At 59.4% G+C, this 27,249-nt stretch overlaps 1 protein-coding gene, 1 long non-coding RNA gene and 7 gene segments (V, D, J or C); all 9 read right to left on the bottom strand.

The window, feature by feature from the left end:
- Window positions 1–516: 516 nt before the first annotated feature.
- LOC103304945 (immunoglobulin omega chain-like) lies at window positions 517–1,382 on the bottom strand. Its single transcript, XM_054712863.1, has 2 exons — window positions 1,337–1,382; window positions 517–1,235 (listed from the first exon to the last, which is right to left on the bottom strand). Exons 1-2 carry the CDS (start codon window positions 1,380–1,382, stop codon window positions 517–519), a joined length of 765 nt encoding a protein of 254 aa, XP_054568838.1.
- A 1,320-nt stretch (window positions 1,383–2,702) lies between these two features.
- On the bottom strand, window positions 2,703–3,340 carry LOC129148187 (probable non-functional immunoglobulin lambda variable 11-55). The segment is given in 2 exon segments: window positions 2,703–3,193; window positions 3,295–3,340. Coding segments are annotated over 2 exon segments (537 nt in total).
- Window positions 3,341–3,917: 577 nt separating this feature from the next.
- Window positions 3,918–5,748, bottom strand: LOC129148186 (probable non-functional immunoglobulin lambda variable 5-48). The segment is given in 3 exon segments: window positions 3,918–4,112; window positions 5,249–5,601; window positions 5,703–5,748. Coding segments are annotated over 3 exon segments (594 nt in total).
- A 1,524-nt stretch (window positions 5,749–7,272) lies between these two features.
- LOC114229978 (uncharacterized) lies at window positions 7,273–7,966 on the bottom strand. The gene is made up of 2 exons (XR_003615822.2): window positions 7,876–7,966; window positions 7,273–7,535 (listed from the first exon to the last, which is right to left on the bottom strand). It is a non-coding gene; the product is annotated as an uncharacterized LOC114229978 (long non-coding RNA).
- A 109-nt stretch (window positions 7,967–8,075) lies between these two features.
- On the bottom strand, window positions 8,076–8,605 carry LOC129148185 (probable non-functional immunoglobulin lambda variable 5-48; the record flags this gene model as incomplete). The annotated part of the segment is given in 2 exon segments: window positions 8,076–8,458; window positions 8,560–8,605. Coding segments are annotated over 2 exon segments (429 nt in total), but the record flags the coding sequence as incomplete, so codon positions are not given.
- Window positions 8,606–9,605: 1,000 nt separating this feature from the next.
- On the bottom strand, window positions 9,606–10,566 carry LOC129148184 (probable non-functional immunoglobulin lambda variable 11-55). The segment is given in 3 exon segments: window positions 9,606–9,616; window positions 10,060–10,419; window positions 10,521–10,566. Coding segments are annotated over 3 exon segments (417 nt in total).
- Window positions 10,567–12,759: 2,193 nt separating this feature from the next.
- On the bottom strand, window positions 12,760–19,027 carry LOC129148183 (immunoglobulin lambda variable 6-57-like). The segment is given in 2 exon segments: window positions 12,760–13,199; window positions 18,982–19,027. Coding segments are annotated over 2 exon segments (486 nt in total).
- A 2,939-nt stretch (window positions 19,028–21,966) lies between these two features.
- LOC129148182 (immunoglobulin lambda variable 1-40-like) lies at window positions 21,967–22,792 on the bottom strand. The segment is given in 4 exon segments: window positions 21,967–22,008; window positions 22,228–22,454; window positions 22,533–22,637; window positions 22,747–22,792. Coding segments are annotated over 4 exon segments (420 nt in total).
- Window positions 22,793–23,867: 1,075 nt separating this feature from the next.
- LOC129148181 (probable non-functional immunoglobulin lambda variable 5-48) lies at window positions 23,868–24,424 on the bottom strand. The segment is given in 2 exon segments: window positions 23,868–24,277; window positions 24,379–24,424. Coding segments are annotated over 2 exon segments (456 nt in total).
- Between the last annotated feature and the right edge of the window lie 2,825 nt (window positions 24,425–27,249).

Genomic DNA, 27,249 nt, shown 5'->3' with positions numbered 1-27,249 from the left:
ATGGGATGGGTCAGGAGGAACACAGGGTCACACATATGACATGAATGTGTGGGGGAGCAGGGCTGTCTGGGTGACCATGTGTAGTTACAGACACAGGATGTGAGATGACAGGAAACACACGCTGGTCTCGGCCCCTGGCCCCGGCACAGGCTCCTGAGACCCTTGTCACTCCCTGGGGGACGGGCGGGCCTGTTGCTGATGAGGGGGCGCTGGGTGGGCTCCTGGGTGAGGACGGGCCCCTGGAGAGGCCGGGAGGATTAGAAGCTTGGGAGCCCCTCACCTGCCCCCCATTCGCTGGAAGGGGAGAGGGCTCAGGTGCAGTTAAGCAAATTCATGGAACCCACGAAAGGAATTATGGGAAACCTCAATTGATATCCAGGAAGTTGAGTGAAACCTGGGACCTCCTGTCTGTGATTGGCACCTGACCTGCGGGCAGTCAGGGGGACTGGCCCTTTAACTGCGGGTCTGACACGTCTCTGGGCAGATGGTGTGAGCACTGAGAGCTGTTGGGGGACATCAGCTGGTGTCAGAGAACTGCTGTCGGGAAGCCACTCCCCACACATTGGGGACCAGAAGGGTCAGGAGGGAAGAGCTCTGGGTGAGGAGCAGACAACACACAACAGGAGGAAGGAGCTGAGATTCTGACTCAGAAATGTTCCTTCTGAGAATTCCCCCGACACGGGGTGGGGGGCGGGGCTCCATGACCTCCCGTGTGCTCCTGGGACGCCTGTGCTGCTGCTCCATCGAGTGTGACCTCCTCCTCCCGGGGACACAGGTCCCTGCAGAGGAGCCCCCCTGACAGAGGCCCCACAGACGCTCCTCGCTGAAGGGAGGCTCAGAGCCACCGCCTCGGGGCCCAGGGGTTTTTGTCTCACTTCCTCGTCCTCTGAGACACTGTGGGTAACGGTAGCTGCTCCCACTGCCAACAGGTGTAGCGCAGTAATAGTCAGCCTCATCCTCAGGCTGCAGCCCCGAGATGAGCAGGAGCCCCGCATTGGCCGAGGCGTCTTTGGATCCAGAGAAGCGGCTGGGGACCCCGGAGCCCTGGTGCTTATCTGAGTCTGATTTATATCTCAGGAGATACCGGGGAGGGCTCCCTGGCTTCTGCTGGTACCAGTATATAGTGTAGCTGCCAACACTGAAGCCACTGCTCAGGGTGCAGGTGAGTCTGGCTGTGGCTCCCGGAGATGCAGAGAGGGAGGGCGGCTGGGTCAGCACAGGCTGGGAGAGGGACCCTGCAGACACAGACACTGGTCAGTGATGGGCAGGGACCAGGGGCAGGTTCCCAGGAGACTGAGCAGGAAGGGAAGAAGCCTGGTCCCAGGCCTGGCCCTACCTGTGCAGAGAGAGAGGAGCGCGAGGAGCAGAGGAGTCCAGGCCATGGTGCTCACAGCCCTGAGCCCACAGTGGGGCTGGGCTGCCCAGGCCTCCTTTTCTCCCCACCCTCTGCCAGAGGAGGGGCTGCCATGCAAATGGGGGTCCCTCCAGGGACTGCCCAGCCCCTCCCTGGGCCCTGGGGCTGGAGCTCAGCTCACACCCCAGACTGAGGGGCATGGAGGTGGGCTCTCCCCTTGGGGGGCCCTGGGAGGAAGCACCTGCTGAGACCACATACAGGTGCCTGCTCAGGGGGCGCTGCCAGGCCCCCAAGGACAGCAGGGAGCCCACAGAGCAGGTGCCTGTGTGGGAAGGTCTCACTGAACAGCTGTGTGCTGATCACCTGCAGTCTCACAGCGCCCCCTGCTGGCGGGAGGACACACCCTCCCCTGCCCCAAAGCCCTGAGAGCCCAGCTGGCTGGGGGCTCCCCAGGTCTCTGTCCCTCTTCCCACCCCCACGGTCTGAGCCCAGACACTGCGATGGGATTCTCTGTGTTGATCCCGTAGCAGTGCTCTCTCAGGGGTGCATCCGTGTGAGGTGCTTACACATTCACACACGACACGTGAGTGTGGTTTCCCTTCCAGGGAAGAGGCTGCTCAATGAACACACAGTGAGCCTGTGTCCACGTCACAGGGGAGGGCGCTGCTCAGTGTGCGGAGCTCAGGGGGCTGTGCAGGTCGGTGACGGAGAGGAATTTTCCAGAAACACCCTCCGGGTCGTGTTCAAAGGAGGACCATTCAGCAAACATTTCACACCAGGTGAGGCATGTAAGGTTTTCATGGAGATCTGATTGAGTTAGTGATTCATTAAAAAACCATAAACTGTTTGGTGGGCGTCACAGTTACCAGATGAGCCTGCAGCCCGTGGGGTTTTTAAATTTTAGGAAACGCATTTGTATTCCATGATTTATATGTTCTGCGCTCCGTGTACCAATGTTGTGTCGTGTCCTCACATGTGCTTACGGTTGTAAACATTCCCTCCTGTGTCCGTACACATTCCCTCCTTTCAGGCAGAAGCTGAACGGGGATGGGGAGGAGCCGGCAGACGTGGGACGGACACTCTCACCCACACGCACGACGCGTCCCCCAGCAGCGGGTGAGCCCCTGAGGCGGGAGGAGGGCGTGTCCCCAGAGACCAGGCGCAGACACGGGGCCCGCACCCCTCCTGGCTCAGGGTCCCGGGAGGAGCAGCAGGGAGCTCCCAGGAGGAGGTGACGTCAGAGCTCAGCACTGAGGGGCGTGGACAGCGGCTGTTCCCAGGGACCCGTGGGCGCTGCAGCCTGAGACCCCGGGGCCAGGGCAGGAGGGACACATGTGCTGCTGCTACATCATGTGTGACCTCCTCCTCCCGGGACACAGGTCCCTGCAGAGGAGCCCCCCTGACAGAGGCCCCACAGACGCTCCTCGCTGAAGGGAGGCTCAGAGCCACCGCCTCGGGGCCCATGGGTTTTTGTCTCACTTCCTCGTCCTCTGAGACACTGTGGATAACGGTAGCTGCTACCACTGCCATGATCTGTACCACAGTAATAGTCAGCCTCGTCCTCAGGCTGCAGCCCCGAGATGAGCAGGAGCCCCGCATTGGCCGAGGCGTCTTTGGATCCAGAGACTCGAGTGGGGACCCCAGGTCCCAGCTTCATGTCTGAGTCTGAGAAGTAGTACAGGAAAAACCGGGGCGCGCTCCCTGGCTTCTGCTGGTACCAGTACATGTTATAGCCTCCAACACTGAGGTCGCTGCTCAGGGTGCAGGGGAGTCTGGCCGTGGCTCCCGGAGATGCAGAGAGGGAGGGCGGCTGGGTCAGCACAGGCTGGGAGAGGGACCCTGCAGACACAGACACTGGTCAGTGAGGGGCAGGGACCAGGGGCAGGTTCCCAGGAGACTGAGCAGGAAGGGAATCAGCCTGGTCCCAGGCCTGGCCCTACCTGTGCAGAGAGAGAGGAGCGCGAGGAGCAGAGGAGTCCAGGCCATGGTGCTCAGAGCCCTGAGCCCACAGTGGGGCTGGGCTGCCCAGGCCTCCTTTTCTCCCCACCCTCTGCCAGAGGAGGGGCTGCCATGCAAATGGGGGTCCCTCCAGGGACTGCCCAGCCCCTCCCTGGGCCCTGGGGCTGCAGCTCATCTGACACCCCAGAGTGAGGGGCATGGAGGTGGGCTCCCCCCTTGGGGGCCCTGGGAGGAAGCACCTGCTGAGACCACACAGAGGCTATGGCTCAGGGGGCGCTGCCAGCACAGACACAGCTGGTCCCCATCAGGGCGCACAGGGCCCAGCCCCCAGGGCTCAGGCTCCTGTGAGTGGAAAGTCCTCAGTGAGCAGCTGTGTGGGGGCCACAGGGCGATCCCACAGCGCCCCCTGCTGGCCACAGGACACACTACAGCGCCCTGGTCCAAAGCCCTGAGCCCAGCTGGTGTCTGCTGCTCCCCAGGTCACTGTCCCTGTTCCCACTTCCTGGTCTGACTGGCACAGACCCTGGCGCTCCCTGCAGCGTCTCATCCTGGGCCCAGCCGTGGGAGGTGCCAGCATGGACGTAACTGATAAGTTAATTTGGTTTCAGTCCAGGAAGATGCTGCCAAGTTCGTGCCCAGTGAGCTCTGATCCCACCTCACACGTGATGAGGCGTCGATCCGGCTGGCGGGGCTCATGGGGGCTGTTCAGGTCACGATGGGGGTGAGTTTCCAGGAACTCGCTCAGGGGCGTCTCCAAGGCCAGGTGAGCAGCCATGGTAACTCGGGGAGGCCCTCCAGCCTGTGGGGACCGGATGTGGTCAGTACGTGGTGGAGGGAAGGGCTCAGGGCGTCCCGTGGACCAGGGGGAGCGGGGCGAGCGTCCTGACTGCAGACGTGACTGCATGTGGTTCTGTGTGTGGGGCTCCCTCCACCTGTGTCACAGGCTCCGTGTCAGGCTGTGTCTCAGGAGCCCTGGAGCGCGGTTCTGTGTTAAACAAACAAAGGAATTCCTGTCCTTCCTTCCTCCTTGTCTGGGTTCAGTGACTCCCAACCCAGAGGCCACCAGGACCCCCCATTGGTGAGGGAGCCCCAGGCAGAACCCAGGCCAGCGCCGCAGCGCCACCTGCTGGTCACGTGCGCACTCGCAGTCTCCTCCAGGGCCCTGAGGCTCAATGCCCAGAGACCTGTCACTGGCATGGATCAGTGAGCCTGTGCCTGGGTCTGATTGAGAGAACGTGTTCACATTGTCTGTGGGGGCAGAGGCTCACACAGAGAGAGGGAGTCACCCACACACAGACGTTCTTCTGAGTAGAACGCCCTCTACAGTCACATAAGGAGGGACTGGGTCCCTGTCTGGGACCTGGGAGCTGGTCTCCTCTCATCAGAGGCCTTTAATGTCCACGTAGAGACGTGACCACAGGGCTCTCCATGCGGAGTCCCTGCAGAAGAATCCAGAGGACGTGAGGGTCTCCAGCCAGGAGGTGCCCTGGGGTCTGGGGAGCAGTGGGGATGGGGGAGCAGCACAGGAGGGAGGAGCCATGTGGTGGGAAGAACAATGTGGAGGGAGAAGCGGAGGCGGAGCTGCATGCGGATGGGGCAGAGGGAGACTCTCCAGGACTCTGGGCCAGAAAACACTCCGAGGGCGGGAGGAGGAAGGACACCGAGGAACCGGGAGGGTCTGGGGGAAGGAGGAGTCAGATGGGAACCCCTTTAGTCGGAAGGATTGGGTCTGACATGGTTTCTCCCTGAACAAGGAGCTGATGACCTGGGAGACAGTTAGAAATGCTGCCTCACACGTTCACACAGAGTCAGCTGTGACCGCGCCTTCACGGGAGACGTTATGGTGCTGAGAGCCCTCAGGGTGTTGGGGATACAGAAGCCGCCAGCAGGGGCCCAGGTCAGGCCAGGAGAGCGGAGAGGAGGTTTTTGTCTCACTTCCCTGTGGGTCTGGACCACTGTGTAACTCTTAGAGCTGCTGTCCCATGTGTTACAGTAATAGTCAGCCTCGTCCTCAGGCTGCAGCCCCGAGATGAGCAGGAGCCCCGCATTGGCCGAGGCGTCTTTGGATCCAGAGAAGCGGCTGGGGACCCCGGAGCCCTGGTACTTTTTTGAGTCTGAGTAGTAGCACAGGAGATACCGGGGAGGGCTCCATGGCTTCTGCTGAAACCAGTATATCCAGTAATCACCAACATTGGAGCCACTGCTCAGGGTGCAGGTGACACGGGCTGTGGCTCCCAGAGATGCAGAGAGGGAGGGCGGCTGGGTCAGCACAGGCTGGGAGAGGGACCCTGCAGACACAGACACTGGTCAGTGATGGGCAGGGACCAGGGGCAGGTTCCCAGGAGACTGAGCAGGAAGGGAAGAAGCCTGGTCCCAGGCCTGGCCCTACCTGTGCAGAGAGAGAGGAGCGCGAGGAGCAGAGGAGTCCAGGCCATGGTGCTCACAGCCCTGAGCCCACAGTGGGGCTGGGCTGCCCAGGCCTCCTTTTCTCCCCACCCTCTGCCAGAGGAGGGGCTGCCATGCAAATGGGGGTCCCTCCAGGGACTGCCCCGCCCCTCCCTGGGCCCTGGGGCTGCAGCTCATCTGACACCCCAGAGTGAGGGGCATGGAGGTGGGCTCCCCCCTTGGGGGCTCTGGGAGGAAGCACCTGCTGAGACCACACAGAGGTCCCTGCTCAGGGGGCGCTGCCAGTCAGAGAGGACACAACTGCTGAGTCTCCATCAGGAAGCACAGGGCCCAGCCCACAGACCCAGTTGCCTCTGAGTGAAATGTCCTGCTGAGCAGCCACCCCCATGGCCGTCTCACAGCGCCCCCTGCTGGTGGAGGGACACACACTGCCCTTGGCCCAAGCCCTGAGAGCCCAGCTGGTGTCTGCAGCCCAGCATTGGGGATGAGAGGAGACAGGGGACATTCCTCTCCTGGGGGCATGTGACCAGTAGAAGCCAGGAGGGCCCTGGGGGAGGGCTGTGCTGTCAGAGCCAAGGTGGTGACCACAGGGCCTGTCAGTCTTGCTGGGGAAAGGATCTGATTGGCCGTGGGACACAGAACTCCAGGAGAACCAGCAAATGGGCTGTTGAGGGGGGAGGAGTTGGGGAGGACTGGGAAGTGAATTGGTTGGTTTGAAAAAGTGCTCACAGCCAGGGGATGGCAGGGGCATCTGTAACACTTTCAATAATAGAGACAAAATTCTTACAAAGTGCCCCGTCCTCCTCAGGCCTGAGGTAATACAACCAGGTCCTAACGAAGAAGCTCTCTCTCTCTCCCGGGAACATGTGCCCCTCACTGTTCAGGGGTCACGGGCAGCTCGCAGACTGCAGGAGGGGCTCCCCACTCGGCCTGGGCACAGGCGCCCGCGGAGAGCACCCGGGAACAGGGACCGAGCCCCCAGGTGGGGCAGGGACGGGGGATGGAGCTGTGACGTGGGCTCAGCCCGGGGCTCGGACCCTCTGGACGCGCCTGTGTCCTGGGCGCAGTGACCGCGGGGCTGGACTCCTTCCGGGGACAGACGGTGGGACACGCCCCGGCCGAGCCAGCACAGTCCTTTGTTTTGCTTCCACAGGAAACCTCACCCCTAACCCTTGTCCCGCCGATGTGGGTCCCCGGAATGCTCCCTGCCCCCCAGGACGGAGCCCCCTTTCCCCGGCCCCATCAGACCCACAGGAGCAGGGGGCTGCGGGGGTGGGGGGGCGGCGGGGCACAGAGGAGTGTGGATGGAGCAGGAGCTGGGGTCACTCGGAGGGCCTTGCTCAGGTCAGGGGCCCTGGGCGGGGTGGCCTTAGGCCAGGGGCAGCCGGTTCCAGGGCATGTCTGTCCCCAATGCTGACGCCGCCGCGGATTCTGGACACGGTGGCCTCCGCCCCGAGACCCCCCAGGACGGGATGCAGCAGCACAGCCTCTGCTCTCCCCATTCTCTCTGAAGGCAGTAACAATGTATTCTGGAGAAAATAAAAACAAAAAACAAAATAAACCACGTTTATTCTCCTCACCCTCTAAGGCTCCAGTATGTTCACATGTTATGTTCATGGCGCTTCCACATGGTCTCACAGAGCAGGGCCATGGAGTTTCTGAGCCAGAAAGGGGGGCAGAGTCCGGTGAACAAACAAACAAACAAAGAACACAGCACCCCACGTAGAAGCCTCTGCTTTTATTTCACAAGAACAAGGGTCCCTCCCTGGGAGTGGGCAGCAGAAGTGAGGGACCCACGTGGGGAGCTTCCGTGACTCTGAGAAGAAGCAGCAACAGAAAGAACAGCGACATCAGAAGGCCGCGTGAGCGCCATCGGCCGGCGCCCGGGCCTGGTGTCGGGGGGCCCCGTGACCACATCTGGGGGTGAAGGCAGGTCACGCAGAGGCCACAGCGGGGCGCAGGCACTGGCACTGTCTCTGGTGCCCTCCCCCCTGGCCGAGAGGCTGGCGTCAGGGTGAGCCTCTGAGTTCCCCTTCCTGTGAGGAGGCCAACAGCCCCCCTGGGCTGGGAGAGGCTGTGGGGGGCTCTGGGTCCTGAAGATGGACACATTCACATCCATGGCCTCTGACCCCGCCCACCAGGTCTCACCCTCTGACCTACAAAGCCTGTGAAGTGGAACATTGTTCGTATTTGGTCACATCGATGCCAGCATTTGTTTGAACCTGTGAGAGTCGCCATGGGCACTGTGTGAGTGAGAATGGAAAGAATTCCGGTTTGGCACCATGTCCACCCAGAATGCCCAGGGCCTGTGACCTCCCGTGACTGTTATTAACTGCCGCCTCATATGTGTCAGAAGCGTGTAGAGTGCGCGTCCGAGGGTTTTTGTCGCACTTCCCCATCTGTGCGTGTCACTGTGGGAAGCATTACTGTAACCGATCGCACAGTAATAGTCAGCCTCGTCCTCAGGCTGCAGCCCCGAGATGAGTAGGAGCCCCGCATTGGCCGAGGCGTCTTTGGACCCAGAGAAGCGGCTGGGGACCCCGGAGCCCTGGTGCTTATTGGAGTCTGAGTAATAGGCCAGGAGATACCGGGGAGGGCTCCCTGGCTTCTGCTGGTGCCAGCTTATTCTGTAGTTGCCAACATTGAAGCCGCTGCTCAGGGTGCAGGTGAGTCTGGCTGTGGCTCCCGGAGATGCAGAGAGGGAGGGCGGCTGGGTCAGCACAGGCTGGGAGAGGGACCCTGCAGACACAGACACTGGTCAGTGATGGGCAGGGACCAGGGGCAGGTTCCCAGGAGACTGAGCAGGAAGGGAAGAAGCCTGGTCCCAGGCCTGGCCCTACCTGTGCAGAGAGAGAGGAGCGCGAGGAGCAGAGGAGTCCAGGCCATGGTGCTCACAGCCCTGAGCCCACAGTGGGGCTGGGCTGCCCAGGCCTCCTTTTCTCCCCACCCTCTGCCAGAGGAGGGGCTGCCATGCAAATGGGGGTCCCTCCAGGGACTGCCCAGCCCCTCCCTGGGCCCTGGGGCTGGAGCTCAGCCCACACCCCAGACTGAGGGGCATGGAGGTGGGCTCCCCCCTTGGGGGGCCCTGGCAGGAAGCACCTGCTAAGAGCACACACAGGTGCCTCTTCAGGGGGCGCTGCCAAGCCCCCAAGGACAGCAGGGAGCCCACAGAGCAGGTGCCTGTGTGGGAAGGTCTCACTGAACAGCTGTGTGCTGATCACCTGCAGTCTCACAGCGCCCCCTGCTGGCGGGAGGACACACCCTCCCCTGCCCCAAAGCCCTGAGAGCCCAGCTGGCTGGGGGCTCCCCAGGTCTCTGTCCCTCTTCCCACCCCCACGGTCTGAGCCCAGACACTGCGATGGGATTCTCTGTGTTGATCCCGTAGCAGTGCACTCTCAGGGGTGCATCCGTGTGATGTGCTTACACATTCACACACGACACGTGAGTGTGGTTTCCCTTCCAGGGAAGATGCTGCTCAATGAACACACAGTGAGCCTGTGTCCACGTCACAGGGGAGGGCGCTGCTCAGTGTGCGGAGCTCAGGGGGCTGTGCAGGTCGGTGACGGAGAGAGGAATTTTCCAGAAACGCCCTCAGGGTCGTATTCAAAGGAGGACCATTCAGCAACCATTTCACACCAGGTGAGGCATGTAAGGTTTTCATGGAGATCTGATTGAGTTAGTGATTCATTAAAAAACCATAAACTGTTTGGTGGGCGTCACAGTTACCAATGGAGCCTGTAGCACGTGGGTTTTTTAATTTTTAGGAAACGCCTTTGTATTCCGACATCTGTATGTTCTGCTCTCTGTGTACCATGTTGTCTCCGTGTCCTCACATGTGCTCACAGTTGTAAACATTCCCTCCTGTGTCCGTACACATTCCCTCCTTTCAGGCAGAAGCTGAACGGGGATGGGGAGGAGCTGGCAGACGTGGGACGGACACTCTCACCCACACGCACGACGCGTCCCCCAGCAGCGGGTGAGCCCCTGAGGCGGGAGGAGGGCGTGTCCCCAGAGACCAGGCGCAGACACGGGGCCCGCACCCCTCCTGGCTCAGGGTCCCGGGAGGAGCAGCAGGGAGCTCCCAGGAGGAGGTGACGTCAGAGCTCAGCACTGAGGGGCGTGGACAGCGGCTGTTCCCAGGGACCCGTGGGCGCTGCAGCCTGAGACCCCGGGGCCAGGGCAAGAGGGACACATGTGCTGCTGCTCCATCGAGTGTGACCTCCTCCTCCCGGGGACACAGGTCCCTGCAGAGGAGCCCCCCTGACAGAGGCCCCACAGATGCTCCTCGCTGAACGGAGGCTCAGAGCCACCACCTTGGGGGCAATGGGTTTTTGTCTCACTTCCTCGTCCTCTGAGACACTGTGGGTAACGGTAGCTGCCGCCACTGCTATAGTAAATAGCACAGTAATAGTCAGCCTCGTCCTCAGGTTGCAGTCCCGAGATGAGCAGATGCGCTGTGTTGCTCGAGGCTTCTTTGGATCCAGAGACTCGACTGGGGACCCCAGGTCCCAGCTTCATGTCTGAGTCTGAGTAGTAGTACAGGAAAAACCGGGGCGCGCTCCCTGGTTTCTGCTGGTACCAGTACATGTTATAGCCTCCAACACTGAGGTCGCTGCTCAGGGTGCAGGGGAGTCTGGCCGTGGCTCCCGGAGATGCCGACAGGGAGGGCGGCTGGGTCAGCACAGGCTGGGAGAGGGACCCTGCAGACACAGACACTGGTCAGTGATGGGCAGGGACCAGGGGCAGGTTCCCAGGAGACTGAGCAGGAAGGGAAGAAGCCTGGTCCCAGGCCTGGCCCTACCTGTGCAGAGAGAGAGGAGCGCGAGGAGCAGAGGAGTCCAGGCCATGGTGCTCACAGCCCTGAGCCCACAGTGGGGCTGGGCTGCCCAGGCCTCCTTTTCTCCCCACCCTCTGCCAGAGGAGGGGCTGCCATGCAAATGGGGTCCCTCCAGGGACTGCCCAGCCCCTCCCTGGGCCCTGGGGCTGGAGCTCAGCTCACACCCCAGACTGAGGGGCATGGAGGTGGGCTCCCCCCTTGGGGGGCCCTGGGAGGAAGCACCTGCTGAGACAGCACATCACTGAGCACAGGCCCAGCCACAGGCCCAGGCTCCTATTAGTGAAGGTCCTTAATGTGCAGCTGCATTGAGACCACAGGGCATTCCCACATCGCCCCCTGCTGGTGGAAGCCCATAACTGCCCTTGGCTCAAAGCCCTGAGAGCCCAGCTGGCTCTGCAGCTCAGAGGGGACTGTCTCAGCCACACACCCTGGCCAGATCCCAGGTCCTGTAACCTGATGGGCTGTAGCGCTCCCTGCAGCCTCACTCCCAGGAGGAATCCCATCTATGGGAGGCGCCATCAGGTGCACAAAGGACAGATGGATGTGGTTTCCCCTCCAGTGAAGATGGTGCACAAGTGAGTGCACAGGGACCCTCATGTCCCACGTCACAGCCCAGAGACACCCCCATCTGGTGACCAGGACTCAGAGGGCTGTTCAGGGAATTTTCTGGGAACACACTCAGGACCAAGGTCAAAGGAGGGCGTCTCACCAGACCTTCCACGTCATGAGGTGCACATGCAGGTTCACAGAGATCTGATGTGACAGACATGGCGTTTGCAGGCCTCCTATTGGCCAGTGGGAGGCGTCACAGCTCATTCATTCAGGAACTGACTTTTATCACGTGTGTGGTGATCTGCATCTGTGTCCTGTGTTTCTTGTTGGGATTTTCTCAGATGTCCTGACATTTCTTTATGTTTTAAATAAAACTTCACCTCCTGTGCTCTCTGACTCGATGTCCTATTTTGTGACAAATGGGAGAATGCGATGTGTGTGCAGATGCGGGGAATTGTGGGCTGTTCATGTGCTGTCATCTGAGCGTAGACAGGAATCTGCCTGTGCTGCTGATGGAAGCTGAAGGGTGTACAGGCATCCTGGGTGTGGAGGTGGAGGGGATGGGTGACATGTGGGAGCAGAATAAAGGCCAGACCAGCCCATATGCCCTCAGCACTCATTGACCCAGTTCCTTCCCCCGCGTCACAGTGTGTGATCCTGTTTCATTCACACAGACCTCAAGCTCTTCGTTTCTCCTTCATGAATTCCCCTCTCCCCGATCCCAGGCTCCTCTGCGGCACTTGGGGTTCAAGAATTGAATACTAACCATTATTGCTCCCACGGCAGACCTTAGTCTGTGTGAGTGTCATGTGACACCAGGTGACCTCACAGACTGTACGTTCAGTGAAATGTGAGCCGACAGTGGATCCTCTGCCATGTGATGGGCAGGTCATGTGCCTCAGGAAGCCGTCCTCTCTCCCATCCTCACTGTTGGCTCCTCGCACGCCTGACCCTCCTCTCCGCTCTCTGGGACGCACGTGGGGACTCGCAGGTGGGAGGCCTGGTCCTGGGTTCATTCACCTTTTATCTCATACTTGTCACCTCCTCCCCGAGGAATAAAGGAGGACGGAGCAGGTACAGGGATGGGCACTGAGTCTATGTTAACTATTAAGTGGGCTCCTGGTTTGGCCAGAAATGGCGCCCCGCTCTGGTTGAGAGGAGATTGCATATGACTGTGGCACGTGACTGGGTTCAGGCTCTCTGACCTCAGGGGAGTTTGTGTCACTGTTGGTCTGACAGGTGGGAACACAGAGGCACAGGGAGAGGCCACATCTGGTCTCCATCCAGCTGATGGGCATGAACAGGCCTGAAGGTCCAAGGCTGCCTAAAAGCTGAGAACATGTGCTTTTGACAACGTGTTTCTCAAACTGGGGTGATTTGGCACCCCCGGGGGCTATTGGAGATGTCAGGGGGTGTTCCTAGGTGAGAGCCTGGAGAAGAGGGTGATGCTGCCTCTCGTGTGGAGCCCAGAGGAAGCTTCCAGAAGTCCCAAAGCCCAGAGCAGCCCCGCCCAGGCCTCTTCAGGAGTGCCCAGGCCCAGCACCCTTTTCTGAACCCCCCGCCCCCAGGGAGTGACTGCACAGGACACAGGGCGCCATCCATCCAGTCAGGGAGAGACCTGAATGACACAGAGGGACTCAGAGCCACCATCTCAACACAGACCGTCCAGCAGGAGGCAGCAGAGAGCGCCCCCTGGCGGGGCAGGTGAGGGCAGCCCCAGGATGGAGGCTCTGGGGGTTTTTGTCTCACTTCCCCATGAGTCTGAATCACTGTGCTTATTGTAGCCACCATCATAACGGTAGGACTGACAGTAGTAGTCGGCCTCGTCCTCGGGCTGCAGCCCCGAGATGGTCAGGTGGGCGGCATTGGAGGAGCTGTCGATGGAGCCCGAGATCCGATCGGGGACCCCCGAGGGTCTTTTGTCATCTCCATAGATCACGGTGGTGGGGGCACTGCCCGGGCGCTGCTGGTACCAGTGCACATAGTCTCCCCCAATGCTGCCGCTGCTGCGGGTGCAGGAGATGACGGCCTTCTGTCCCGGAGACCCCGACACAGAGCGGGGCTGAGTCAGCACAAACTGGGCCCAGGACCCTGCAAGGAGGGGGACACAGACATCAGAGGGGACAGCACAGACCCCGGGCCCAGGGAGGGAGGAGAGGGGATGCTCCCAGGTGACAAACAGGTGCCCCCAGAACCCCTCAGGCACCACCTGTGCAGAGAGCCAGGAGGGCGAGGAGAAGGGGAGCCCGATCCATGGTGGACACGCCCCACACTCTGCTTCCTGAGCCCACAGCCAGGCCTGAGCCCTCACCTTCTTATAGCCCTGATCCCGAGGGGGAGGCTCCATGCAAACCCCCCCTGTCTGCAGCTGCTCAGGCTCCTCCTTCACACGTGGCCTTGGTTCCCCAGAGAAGAGGCTGCAGATGGGACCTCATTCCCACAGAAGACCTGCCTGAGGCTGGGGCGGGGCGGGAGGGGCACAGCTGAGCAACAGGGAGCAGCCAGCAGGGGGTTCAGCCACAGCGCCCCCTGGGGGACACAGGGCGCAGGTCAGACCTGGGGGCGTGAAAGGGAAGCCTGAGGAGGAGAGGGGTGCAGGCCAGGGGCACAGCCTGGGGGAGAGTGGACTGGGGCAGCCCTGCCCCCTCTGGCAGCCATGCCCATCATGGGCTGGTCATGGAGGTCTGGCCCCCACTTCCTTCTGTCCCACCTCTCCCTGCGCAGCCATAAGGGGCCTGGGCTCCGTCTGTGGGTGCAGGAGGCGCACAGCTGTCCCCCGCTGTCCCCTGGGCGCCGCCTGGGAGGGGCAGCTGCGGGGCCAGCGCCTGTGGGAAGGTGGAGCAGGAGCTCCTGCTCAGAAGGCTCTGGGCCAGCATCGCCCTCTGTGAGCACAGAGCTCAGTCCCCAGCTCGGCGGTGCCCTGACAGTCCCGCACGTGGGCCCCCTCCGCCCCCTCCATGGCCCCTCGGCTCCTGCCTCTCCTGCCGCGGTCCAGCTCTGGCCTCTTCCATGGCTCTGACGTCCTGACCTCTGACCTGGCCGCTGGCTGATAACAGGGATTCACAGCCTGTGTGGCCAGGGCTGGGGCCACTTCCAAGGTGACTCAGGTCTGTGTGTGGGTTTGTTTGGTGATCCTCACCCGAGGGTTTTTCCCATGGATCTTTAGGGAGAGTGGAAGGGAGAGGGAGAGACATCGATGTCACAGAAATATACCCATTGGTTGCCTCCTGCACGTGCCCCGACCAATACCCCGGCCAAGGAGGAGCCTGCAATGGAGGTACAGGCCCGTGACTGAATCTACCCACGACCCTTTGGTCCCCAGGGTGACGCTCTGTCCACTGAGCCACACCGGCTAGGGGCTAATGCGGCTAATATTAATACATTCAGTGTGCTGTGGACACTGATACCTCATAGGGGAATAATTCCATCAATAAAGGAGAAGCAAGTAGATCAATGCTGGAGAACTGAGCTGTTGCCTGAGAAAACCTCCAGTTAGGACGGACAGGGAGTTAACAGAGCTGATTACTCCAGGCAACGTTAACTCTGCTTTTTTATTTAACTTAAATATTTCTTAATTTTTCAATTACAGCAGGAACTTGTCACTTTTCCCTGAAACCCTCCCGTGGGGATGGAGCTAAGAGCTGAGGATCCCAAGAGAGAGGAGGAGGAGGTGAGGGGGGCAGCAGCAGAGGAGGGAGGAGGGGAGGGGGGTGTGACTGAGAGTCTGTGCTGGTTGGGACCCACCTTCTGTGGGTTTGTTCAGAGAAGGAGAAGGCTGTGATGGGTCAGGAGTCACACAGGGTCACACACATGACATGAATGTGTGGGGGAGCATGGCTGTCTGGGTGACCATGTGTAGTTGCAGACACAGGATGTGAGATGACAGGAAACACACGCTGGTCTCGGCCCCTGGCCCCGGCACAGGCTCCTGAGACCCTTGTCACTCCCTGGGGGACGGGCGGGCCTGTTGCTGATGAGGGGGCGCTGGGTGGGCTCCTGGGTGAGGACGGGCCCCTGGAGAGGCCGGGAGGATTAGAAGCTTGGGAGCCCCTCACCTGCCCCCGATTTGCATTAGCTAATTAATACAGCTACTTAATTGAAATCATTGGAGGTTTCCTTGGAACCTTAGAATTATAGCCAAGAAGTTGTGTGAATCCTGGGACCTCCTGCCTGTGATTGGCACCTGACCTGCGGGCAGTCAGGGGACTGGCCCTTTAACTGCGGGTCTGACACGTCTCTGGGCAGATGGTGTGAGCACTGAGTGCTGGTGGGGGACATCAGCTGGTGTCAGAGAACTGCTGTCGGGAAGCCACTCCCCACACATTGGGGACCAGAAGGGTCAGGAGGGAAGAGCTCTGGGTGAGGAGACAAGACAAACAATAGGAAAGAAGGGATTTTTATTTACAAATATTCACGCAGCCCTGGCTGGTTTGGCTCAGTGGATAGAGCGTCAGCCTGCAGATTGAAGGGTCCCAGGTAAGATTCCAGACGAGGGTATGTGTACTGGTTTCAGGCACATCCCCAGTAGGGTGTGTTCAGGAGGCAGCTGATCAATGTTTCTCTCTCATCGATGTTTCTAACTCTCTATTCCTCTCCCTTTCTCTCTGTAAAGAAATCAATAAAATACATTTTTTTAAAAAACAACATATTAACTCAGTCCAGCCAGTATGGTTCAGTGGTTGAGCGTCGACCTATGAACCAGGAGGTCACAGTCGATTCCTGGTCAGGGCCCATGTCTGGTTTTCATTCTCTATCCCCAGGAGGAGACGTTCAGGGGCCAGCTGGTCACTGATTCTCTCTCTTCACTGGTGTTTCTATTTCTCTCTCAATCTCCCTTCCTCTCTGAAAGCAATAAAAATAATTTTTAATGTTTTTTAACTAAAAACATTCACTCAGTTTCCTCAGCTCTCAGTGTGCTCAGGACCACATGCAGTGTGGCTGTGGTGAGGATTAAACACTCATGTACGGTAAGAACACAGTGAGCTCTCAGCAGGTGTCAGTCCTCAGGACAGTGAGGAGGGTATTGCTGATGTCAGTGGCATGCTCAGGGAGCCATAGGACGAGGAGGATTCTGGGGTCCGGCTTCAGTCTGTCCAGACTCCATTGAGGATAAACTGAAGCAATATAATTATATTCCTTCTTCTTAGAATTTCCCCAACTCGGGGTGGTGGACGAAGCTCTATGACTTCCCCCATGTGCTCCTGGGACGCCTGTGCTGCTGCTCCATCGAGTGTGACCTCCCTCCTCCCGGGGACACAGGTCCCTGCAGAGGAGCCCCCCTGACAGAGGCCCCACAGACGCTCCTCGCTGAAGGGAGGCTCAGAGCCACCTCCTCGGGGCCCAGGGTTTTTGTCTCACTTCCTCGTCCTCTGAGACACTGTGGGTAACGGTAGCTGCCCCCACTGCCAACATCTGCATTGCAGTAATAGTCAGCCTCGTCCTCAGGCTGCAGCCCCGAGATGAGCAGGAGCCCCGCATTGGCCGAGGCGTCTTTGGATCCAGAGAAGCGGCTGGGGACCCCGGAGCCCTGACCCTTATTTGAGTCTGAGTAGTAGTACAGGAGATACCGGGGAGGGCTCCCTGGCTTCTGCTGGTACCAGTATATAGCATAGTCCTCTACATCGAACCCGCTGCTCAGAGTGCAGGTGAGTCTGGCTGTGGCTCCCGGAGATGCAGAGAGGGAGGGCGGCTGGGTCAGCACAGGCTGGGAGAGGGACCCTGCAGACACAGACACTGGTCAGTGATGGGCAGGGACCAGGGGCAGGTTCCCAGGAGACTGAGCAGGAAGGGAAGAAGCCTGGTCCCAGGCCTGGCCCTACCTGTGCAGAGAGAGAGGAGCGCGAGGAGCAGAGGAGTCCAGGCCATGGTGCTCACAGCCCTGAGCCCACAGTGGGGCTGGGCTGCCCAGGCCTCCTTTTCTCCCCACCCTCTGCCAGAGGAGGGGCTGCCATGCAAATGAGGTCCCTCCAGGGACTGCCCAGCCCCTCCCTGGGCCCTGGGGCTGGAGCTCAGCTCACACCCCAGACTGAGGGGCATGGAGGTGGGCTCACCCCTTGGGGGCCCTGGGAGGAAGCACCTGCTGAGACAGCACATCACTGAGCACAGGCCCAGCCACAGGCCCAGGCTCCTATTAGTGAAGGTCCTTAATGTGCAGCTGCATTGGGACCACAGGGCGGTCCCACAGCGCCCCCTGCTGGTGGCAGCACACACCTGCCCTTGGCCCAAAGCCCTGAGAGCCCAGCTGGCTCTGCAGCTCAGAGGGGACTGTCTCTGGCCACACACCCTGGCCGGGGCCCAGGTCCTGTGACCTGATGCCCTGTAGCGCTCCCTGCAGCCTCACCCCCAGGAGGAGTTCCGCCTGTGGGAGGCGCCATCAGGTACACAAAGGACAGATGGATGTGGTTTCCCCTCCAGGGAAGATGGTGCACAAGTGAGTGCACAGGGACCCTCATGTCCCACGTCACAGCCCAGGGACACCCCCATCTGGTGACCAGGATTCAGAGGGCTGTTCAGGGAATTTCCCGGGAACACACTCAGGACCAAGGTCAAAGGAGGACGTTTCACCAGACCTTCCACGTCATGAGGTGCACGTGCAGGTTCACAGAGATCTGATGCGACTGACGCATAAGCATCATGGCGTTTGCAGGCCTCACAGTGGCCAGTGGGAGGTGTCACAGCTCATTCATTCAGGAACTGGCTTTTATCACGTGTGTGGTGATTTGCATATCTGTGTCCTGTGTTTCTTGTTGAGATTTTCTCAGGTCCCCTGACATTTGTTTATATTTTAAATAAAACTTCCTCCTGTGCTTTCTGACTCAATGTCCTATTTTGTGACAAATGTGAGATTGTGATGTGTGTGCAGACTCCGTGACTGTCTGGGCAGGTGAACGCAGAAACCATCACATCCTCACTGAATGGAAACCACAGCAGGAACTTGTCACTTTCCCCTGAAACCCTCACGTGACGATGAACCCTGACCTAGGACCTGACAGCCCGAGGGAGAGAGGAGGTGAGGGAGGCAGCAGCAGAGGAGGGAGAAGGGGAGGGGGGTGTGACTGAGAGTCTGTGCTGGTTGGGACCCACCTTCTGTGGGTTTGTTCAGAGAAGGAGAAGGCTGTGTCCATGACCAGGGTGAACACTCACATGTCAGATGGTCAGGAGTCACACAGGGTCACACACATGACATGAATGTGTGGGGGAGCAGGGCTGTCTGGGTGACCATGTGTAGTTGCAGACACAGGATGTGAGATGACAGGAAACACACGCTGGTCTCAGCCCCTGGCCCCGGCACAGGCTCCTGAGACCCTTGTCACTCCCTGGGGGACGGGCGGGCCTGTTGCTGCAAAAGGTGACTCTGCATGGGCTACAGTGATTGACACCCAAAGTGCAGGCAGCCACCCCCTCTGGGCCCAGGCGTTTTTGTCTCACTTCCTCGTCATCTGAGGCACTGTGAGCACTGCTATGAGGTGTAGCGCAGTAATAGTCAGCCTCGTCCTCAGGCTGCAGCCCCGAGATGAGCAGGAGCCCCGCATTGGCCGACGCGTCTTTGGATCCAGAGAAGCGGCTGGGGACCCCGGAGCCCTGACCCTTATATGAGTCTGAGTAGTAGTACAGGAGATACCGGGGAGGGCTCCCTGGCTTCTGCTGGTACCAGGATATGTAGTAGCTGCCAACATTGAAGCCACTGCTCAGGGTGCAGGTGAGTCTGGCTGTGGCTCCCGGAGATGCAGAGAGGGAGGGCGGCTGGGTCAGCACAGGCTGGGAGAGGGACCCTGCAGACACAGACACTGGTCAGTGAGGGGCAGGGACCAGGGGCAGGTTCCCAGGAGACTGAGCAGGAAGGGAAGAAGCCTGGTCCCAGGCCTGGCCCTACCTGTGCAGTGAGAGAGGAGCGCGAGGAGCAGAGGAGTCCAGGCCATGGTGCTCACAGCCCTGAGCCCACAGTGGGGCTGGGCTGCCCAGGCCTCCTTTTCTCCCCACCCTCTGCCAGAGGAGGGGCTGCCATGCAAATGGAGTCCCTCCAGGGACTGCCCAGCCCCTCCCTGGGCCCTGGGGCTGGAGCTCAGCTCACACCCCAGACAGAGGGGTATGGAGGTGGGCTCCCCCCTTGGGGGGCCCGGGGAGGAAGCACCTGCTGAGACCACACAGAGGCTATTGCTCAGGGGGCGCTGCCAGCACAGACACAGCTGGTCCCCATCAGGGCGCACAGGGCCCAGCCCCCAGGCCCAGGCTCCTGTGAGTGGAAAGTCCTCAGTGAGCAGCTGTGTGGGGCCACAGGGCGATCCCACAGCGCCCCCTGCTGGCCACAGGACACACTACGTCGCCCTGGTCCAAAGCCCTGAGCCCAGCTGGTGTCTGCTGCTCCCCAGGTCACTGTCCCTGTTCCCACTTCCTGGTCCGACTAACACAGACACTGGTGCTCACTGTACTCCGGGAGGTGCCACCATAGACGTACCTGTGAGGTGATGGTCTGGGGACAGTTAGAAATGCTGCCTCCCACGTTCATAAAGAGTGAGCTGTGACCCAGCCCTCACGTGAGATGTTATGGTGCTGAGGGTCCTAAGGGTGTTGGGGATGGAGACGGGACATGAGCTTGGGACACACCCTGGGCCTCATCCCCATTCACAGATGGAGCGGCTCCTGAAACGCATGTCACTCATGAAGCCTGTCTCTGTGGATGCGCTCATCCCTCTGATGAAGGGGGTGCTGGCTGATAACCCAGGGTCTTCTGGGCCGGGCCCTTGGTGATGCGGTGGGCGTGGCTTTAGGGTGGGCGTGTCTTTGAGGAGAGCAATCTCTTCCTGGTCCCCATGCAATTGCCACACAAAGAGCTGAGGACATTGTGTGTGTGTGGGTCGACAACGCAGATCGATGGAGGGGAAAAGCCACACAGGAAACCATCAATGCCTGTTTGGGGAATTTTGTGTGATCATCAGTCTGGCCCTTTAAGAACACAGCCATGGGATGTGGGTTGGACCTGAGACCCAGCCTTCCTGTCCACGCCCCTGGAGAAAACGCTGGGGAAGCCCCGGATGACCTTCCCTCTGGTTCAGGATGGACCCACCTCAGAGCAGGGCCTGCACCCACCATAGTGTCCCACAGGCCCTCCTGCCCAAGGCTGCAGAGGGCGCTCCTGACCTTGGCGAGTGGACAGCGACCTTCCCTCCTCCAGGGACTCAGCTGTGCTCAGCTCTGTCTGTGCTGCCCCCGGGGAAGCTGCCAGAACCTGTGACCTCCTGCTGACCCGGGGGTGTGGGTGGGAGGACAGCAAGGAGATGAGCTCCCAGCTCATTCCTCTTGTGCTCACTGAACAAACACTCTGACCTGTGAGGATGATGATGGTGACAATTCAACCTGGAGTCAGCTCCTCCCGGGAGAGACTGGGAGCCCAGGAAGGGTCCTCATCCCCCGGGCTGTGCTGGGAGGGGGGCGGGGCCTGGGGGTGGGCTGGTCAGTGATGCTCAGCCTCGTCCTCCAGCTGTGACCAGGGGCCTCTGCTGTAGCTGACATGGAACCCAAAATGAGAATCAACGTTCATTTCTTTTTTAAAATGTATTTTTATTGATGTCAGAGAGGAAGGAAGAGGCAGAGAGAGAAAGAAGCATCAATGATGAGACAGGATCATCGACAGGCTGCCTCGTGGACGCCCCCTACTGGGGATCAATCATGTAACCAGGGCCTGTGCCCTGACCCGGAATACAACCCTCACCTTCTGGCTCATAGGTTGATGCTCCACCTCTGAGCCACGCTGGCCGGGAAGAACCCCCATGTCCTGAGGATGTGGCTGTGTCATTGGGTGCAGAGTGTTGATGACATGTCACCGGAGCTGAGGGATCCAAATGACCCCTTTCCACCCAGTGCTGCTGCCTCGGCCAGGGCAGAGGCCTTGCTGTGTGTCCTGGGCCCCGGTCCCTGGAGGAGGAGGAGGAGCAGGGGACATGCAGGGACCCGTGTGCACAGCAGTGTCCAGACTGCAGGGCTTGGGGAGCTCTGTGCAGGCTGTGCATGAGCGTCCGGGAGCCTTTCCCTGGGTCGTGTTTAATCCTGAGGACAAGGGGGACCCAGGACCTGGTGGACACAACCTGACACCCTGGTCCTTCGGCCCCGGAGCTCAGGCCTGGCGGCCTCGCCTCCATCATCCCATCCCCCAGCCAGACGCATCCGCACGGAGCTCATGTGCATGTGGCCACAGAGAGGACGGTGTTATGTTTACATGTGGACAGTTCCTGCTGTCACACAGAATACACGTCACTTCCGCACTAGCGTCCCGGGGCATGAAAATTCATGCACTGAGGGGAGTCCCTCAGCCCGGCCTGGCCCCTTTCACAGTCTGGGAGCCCTCAGGGCGGGAGGTGACCTGGCGATTAGGGGAAGGAGATGCCCCATCACACTTCCGCTGTTGCCACTGCTGGCAGCGCAAGCCTCGGCCGGCCCTGGTTACCTGAGCCTCAGGCCTTCCTGGGCGGCTGGGCGGCCACCATCTGATGCTTGCCTGGGGCTCAGGCTGGTCTTGGGCAGCTGGGAGGCTGAGGGGACTGGGCGTCGCCATCTTGTTATAGTGAGCGTTGCCATCTTGAAGGGGGTGGCAGTCATTTAGCATGTTCCCTCCTAATGCCTGTGGGCGCCGTCATTCTTGAGGGCAAGGCAGCCATTTAGCTTATTCCCTCCTTATTGGCTGTGGGCGCCACCTTCTTTGCAAAAGTATCAGGGTCGATTAGCATATTCCCTCTTCATTACTTAGGATAATATGTTGGATTTTAATGCAAATTTCAGATTTGAGCACTCAGACCGCCATCCTACCTCAGTCACTCCTTTACTCAGAGCTCAGCTTGGCCTGAATGGATCTGATTCCACCTCCTCACATGTCTCCATGGGAACCGTTATCCCTGAGGAATGTTCCCTGTGAGAACGTGAGCATGGCACACATGACATGAGCCAAAAATCAATGGAAACGCTGACCTGACATCAGAGCTGTGACACTGTCAGGACCACGGGTCCAAGGATGACGCGGTACCAGATGGACACGGACCAGCACAGTCAGGGCTGAGCCAGAACTGGGCAGAGCCGCCAGCAGGGCCCAGGTCAGGCCAGGAGAGCAGAGAGGAGGTTTTTGTCTCACTTCCCTGTGGGTCTGGACCACTGTGTAAGTCTTAGAGGTGCGGTCCCATATGTTACAGTAATAGTCAGCCTCATCCTCAGGCTGCAGCCCCGAGATGGTCAGGGAGGCTGAGTTGCCAGACGTGGAGCCAGAGAATCGGTCAGGGACCCCAGAGGGTCGTTTGCTGTTATCATAGATGAGGAGTTTGGGTTCCCTTCCAGGGAGCTGCTGGTACCAGTGCACATTGTAACTGTCCACACAGACTTTCTCACAGTCACCATCATCAGCATCATCATCATCACAAACACCATCACTACCATGATATTTGTAACCAATTTTGGAGCAGGTTCCAGCGCAGGAGATGGTGACCCTCTGACCCAGGGCCCCAGACACTGAGGACGGCTGAGTCAGCACAGGCTGGGCCCAGGATCCTGGAAGAGGGGGGACACAGAGAGGGTGAGTCTGGGTGTAGAGACAAGAGGAGGAAGCAGGGCCCATGTGTCTTCCCAAGGCCCCTTCCCCTGTCCCCTATCCAGTCACCTGTGCAGTGAGCCAAGAGGGTGAGGAGGAGAGGGGCCCAGGCCATGGTGGAGGTCATCCCTGAGTCCTGCCTCCTGTGCCCCACAGCTGAAGCAGAGCTCCCCCATCTCTCCCTTCCCCTCTTCATAGTCTGCGGGAGGGAGGGCCCCCTCATGCAAATGAGACCCCCTGGTTTAGATCCCTCCCTGGGCCCTGGGTGGGTCCCTGTGCCTGAGGATGGCAGGGTGAGGGCAGGGGTGGGGCTGTGCGGGGCCCAGGGGGAGGCAAGGTCACAGCTGTGAGCCCTGAGCACAGGGCACCAGGCAGGGCCAGGGAACAGGTTGCAGCTCTGCTGAGCCCAGCCCTTCAGCAGCGGCCCCTGCGCGCCCCCTGGTGGCCAGGCCTGGACACACCACTGTGTCCCCTGCTGACTAAGGCCCAGGAGGGACAGGTCCTGCCTCCCCACTGGTCTGTGCACTGACCCCCTGGCTCAGGGCATCCAGGTGCCCCCTGAGGTGGCCTCCCCGTCCCCTCAGGACACTCTCTCTGCTCCACTCCGCCTCCTCCTGTGAGTCGGGGCCCGTCTCCCTGGCCGTTCATGGTCCTACCTGAACTGGTGTCACTAATGGAACTTTCTTCCCAGGATCACCCCAGACTCCCCCTTTCCCTGTGACAGCCCCTCTCCCCTGCTGGCACTGAAGGTCAGGCTCCCAGCAGAGGTGACGCCAGCCCTGGGCCTGGGCTTCCTCCTGGGCCTGAGGCCCCCAGCCCCTCGCAGCTGAGGGCCTGGTCAGTGAGCACAGGGCTGGGCAGGAGCCTGGGGCACAGGAGACCGGGAGTGAGGGGTCACTGCTCTGACCTCTGGGCGCGGAGTCCCTGCTCCGGGGACGGGCCGCCTGCTGGGAGGGTCCTGGGCTCTGGGAACAGGTTACAAAGCTGTTTCCTTATTTCACGTCAGAAACAGCCATCGCCCGGGACCTGGTCTGTGACCCATGGATGACAGGCCACCTCTCAGGGACGGACTGACCAGTGAGTGTTGGTGCTGGTTCTGTGTTTCTGAGACTCAGAGACATGGGATCGAACACGGAAAGTGACCCATTAGGAACCAGAGGGTTCTTCCCTGTGTAGTTTGCACAGGGACGTTATGTTAACAGGGTCAGACGTTGTGAAATAAGACTCTGGGAGGGCGAGGTTTTTGTCCCACTTCCCCATCTGTGTGTGTCACTGTGGGAACCCGTACTGTGCCAGATCGCACAGTAATAGTCAGCCTCGTCCTCAGGCTGCAGCCCCGAGATGAGCAGGAGCCCCGCATTGGCCGAGGCGTCTTTGGATCCAGAGAAGCGGCTGGGGACCCCGGAGCCCTGGTGCTTATCTGAGTCTGATTTATACGATAAGAGATACCTGGGAGGGCTCCCTGGCTTCTGCTGGTACCAGTATATGTGGTAGCTGCCAACACTGACATCACTTCTCAGGGTGCAGGTGAGTCTGGCTGTGGCTCCCGGAGATGCAGAGAGGGAGGGCGGCTGGGTCAGCACAGGCTGGGAGAGGGACCCTGCAGACACAGACACTGGTCAGTGATGGGCAGGGACCAGGGGCAGGTTCCCAGGAGACTGAGCAGGAAGGGAAGAAGCCTGGTCCCAGGCCTGGCCCTACCTGTGCAGTGAGAGAGGAGCGCGAGGAGCAGAGGAGTCCAGGCCATGGTGCTCACAGCCCTGAGCCCACAGTGGGGCTGGGCTGCCCAGGCCTCCTTTTCTCCCCACCCTCTGCCAGAGGAGGGGCTGCCATGCAAATGGGGGTCCCTCCAGGGACTGCCCAGCCCCTCCCTGGGCCCTGGGGCTGGAGCTCAGCTCACACCCCAGACTGAGGGGCATGGAGGTGGGCTCACTCCTTGGGGGCCCTGGGAGGAAGCACCTGCTGAGACCACACAGATTGACCTGCTCAGCTGACCGTTTCCCACCTCAGAGGACACAGCTGCTGATTCCCCATCAGTGAGCTCAGGGTCCAACTGCCAGGCCTAGTCTCTTGTGAGTGAATGGGCCTCAGGAGCAGCTGGGTAGACGGCCCACAGCGCCTCCTGCTGGTCTCATGGCCACACAGCTCCTCCTGGCCCAAAGCCCAGAGAGCCCAGCTGGCGCCTTCAGCTCCCCAGGTCATTGTCTCTGAGCACCCAGCCATGGTTTGATTCCCAGGTGCTTGGATTTTAATTCATTGTCCGTGTGTATTTCTTCTCATGTATCATGAAGTCCATTTCCTAATAGCATCTTCAGAGTTTTCATGTCTTTCTTTGTGAATAGTGTCTTGTGTTATTGGCTTGTTTTTGTATCAGGAAGTGGTTGGCACCAGCTCTTGATCAATAAATTGAGGAAAAAAAAAATAAAAATAAATTTAGGAAGAATCGATATCGTAATGAAATTCATTGTTTCCACCCACGATTTAGGAGTACCTGTTTATCAATTCAAGTTTCCTTTCCTTTCTCTTGCAACCTTTTACAGCTTTGCATGTTCAATACTTTAAGTTTTTCTCTGACGCAGCCTTCAGCCTTTCTCAGTTACGTGAGTGTAAACGGTGTTGCGTTGTTTTTCAAATGCTGCAATCACCTCCTTTCGGATGTTTCTCTTGCTGTGCAGAAGCTGTTTAGTTTGCTATCGTCCCAGTCATGTATTTTCCCTTTCCTTCCCTGCCTTTGGGTGAAATTCATGAAACCTGCTCTAAGTCTGCGATCCATGAGCCGAGCATCTATGTTGTGTCTCTGTGATTGATGGTTCCGGGTCTTTATTTTGGGCCCATTGGAGTTCATTTCTGAACAGGAGGACAGGCGGGCACCTGGTGTCATTCCTGGGCCTGTGCTTCCCATTGTCCCGGCACCGCGGGTGGAAGAGGCTTTCTTTCCTCCGCGGTGTGTGCTTTGCTCCTTTGTCAACAAGCGTTTGCCCGTATGCGAGTGGGTTTGTTATTCTGGGCTCTCAGTTCTGTTCCATTGGTCCGTGTGTCCATTTCATTTCTTTTAATTTTTTGAAATACCGTGTTGTTTTGATGATCGTTGCTCTGTGGTGTAATGTGAAGTCAGTGTAATTTGTAAATGATACCTCTGGCTTTGTTCTTTTTGTTTGTTTGTTTGTTTTTTAAATCCCGATTACATTGGCTATTTGGGGTCCTGTGAAGGGAGGCGTCTGAGACCAACCCCTAAGGTCCACCGGGGTTGCCTGGCAGAGGAACCCAGACTAGGAACAGGTGGCTGGGTCTGCAGCTGAGAGAGTGCCCAGCAGCCCCTCTCCAGCGCTGTCTTGCAGCGCCCCCTGCTGCCCCAGCCAGGGATTCCTCCTGGTGAGAGGGGAGAGCCAGGAGCCCAGAGAGGAAGCAGCTTCCTCACACCCTGTCCACAGTGACCCACCCACCCCAGCAGGGGAACCAGTCACCGCCTCCTCTCCATGCTGCAGCCTCAGGCCACGCCTTAGCCCATCCTTCAAAGTGGGGTTCCCTCAGCATGCAAACATCTGGGCAGCCATTCATGTGTTTACAGAACTGCGGGATGACCCCTGAGGACCTGCCGGGAGCGGGAATTAGTCCCCCATCCGGCCTCGAAGGAGGAGACTGGACGGAGTCAGCCTGTTACCAGGCTAACGGGGGCTCGTGGGCCTGCACGCACCTGTGCTGCCGTTCTTGGGGTCTCACGCCGTCTGGAATGTGAACAGTGAGAGTATAGAACTTGGTCATGTTTTTCTCCATCTTTCCATCCCGTGCGTGAAAAACTCCCTCTCGGAGGAAATCAGTGAGGGGTGGTCTCCTATATTGTCATGTGCTTTGTATAAAGGTTAAACATGTGAACTGCACACCGAGTCTGGCCACAAACTGTGCTCCACACTCCGGGTAGAGGAGATTCCGTGTAGTTGGGTCCCGGGTTCTCTGACCTCACGCGAGCTCCATGCGGTTGTTTTGTCTGACAGATGGCAGGGCAGCAGCACAGAGAGATGCCGCCTCTCGTCCCCTTTGTCCAGCTCAGTGGCATGAGCAGGAGTCAAAGCCCAAGGCCTCCGAGTGGCTGAGCACATTTCCTGTGAACTTAGTGGTTCTCAGACTCGGGTGGCTCCCCCGCCTCGGAGGGTCCTGGGAAATGTGTGGGGGTACTTGTTGGCCATGACCTAGAGAAGAGGGGCTACTGGCTCGTGAGGGGTGGAGCCCAAAGGAAGCTTCTAGATGCCCCACATGCACAGCACAGCTTCCGCCGCAAGGAGTGTGGGGCTCAGCAACCCTGTTCCGAACTAACTCGCCCCCAGGAAGTGAGCGCAAAGCCATCAGGAGATTGTCCATCAAGATATGGGTGGAAATGTTGACGTTTTGGACATCCTATCTAATAAAAGAGTAATGTGCAAATTGACTGTCACTCCAACACACAAGATGTCTGCCCCCATGTGGTCAAAGATGGCTGCCCCCATGTGGAAACAAGATGGCCGCCACAAGGTGGCCAGCAGGGGAGGGCAGTTGGGAGGGACCAGGCTTGCAAGGGAGGACAGTTAGGGGTGACCA

Source organism: Eptesicus fuscus, chromosome 23 (genome assembly GCF_027574615.1).
Source record: "Eptesicus fuscus isolate TK198812 chromosome 23, DD_ASM_mEF_20220401, whole genome shotgun sequence".
NCBI classification, from domain to species: Eukaryota; Metazoa; Chordata; class Mammalia; order Chiroptera; family Vespertilionidae; genus Eptesicus; species Eptesicus fuscus.
This window is presented reverse-complemented; position numbering and strand designations above follow the sequence as displayed.

What these genes read in the sequence shown, in the direction of transcription:
- LOC103304945 (XM_054712863.1), bottom strand. Translation starts at nt 1,382, where the DNA reads ATGGCCTGGACTCCTCTGCTCCTCGCGCTCCTCTCTCTCTGCACAG. An exon ending in GCTCCTCTCTCTCTGCACAG is followed by an intron (nt 1,236 to 1,336) that starts GTAGGGCCAGGC and finishes CTGTGTCTGCAG; the next exon opens with GGTCCCTCTCCCAGCCTGTG.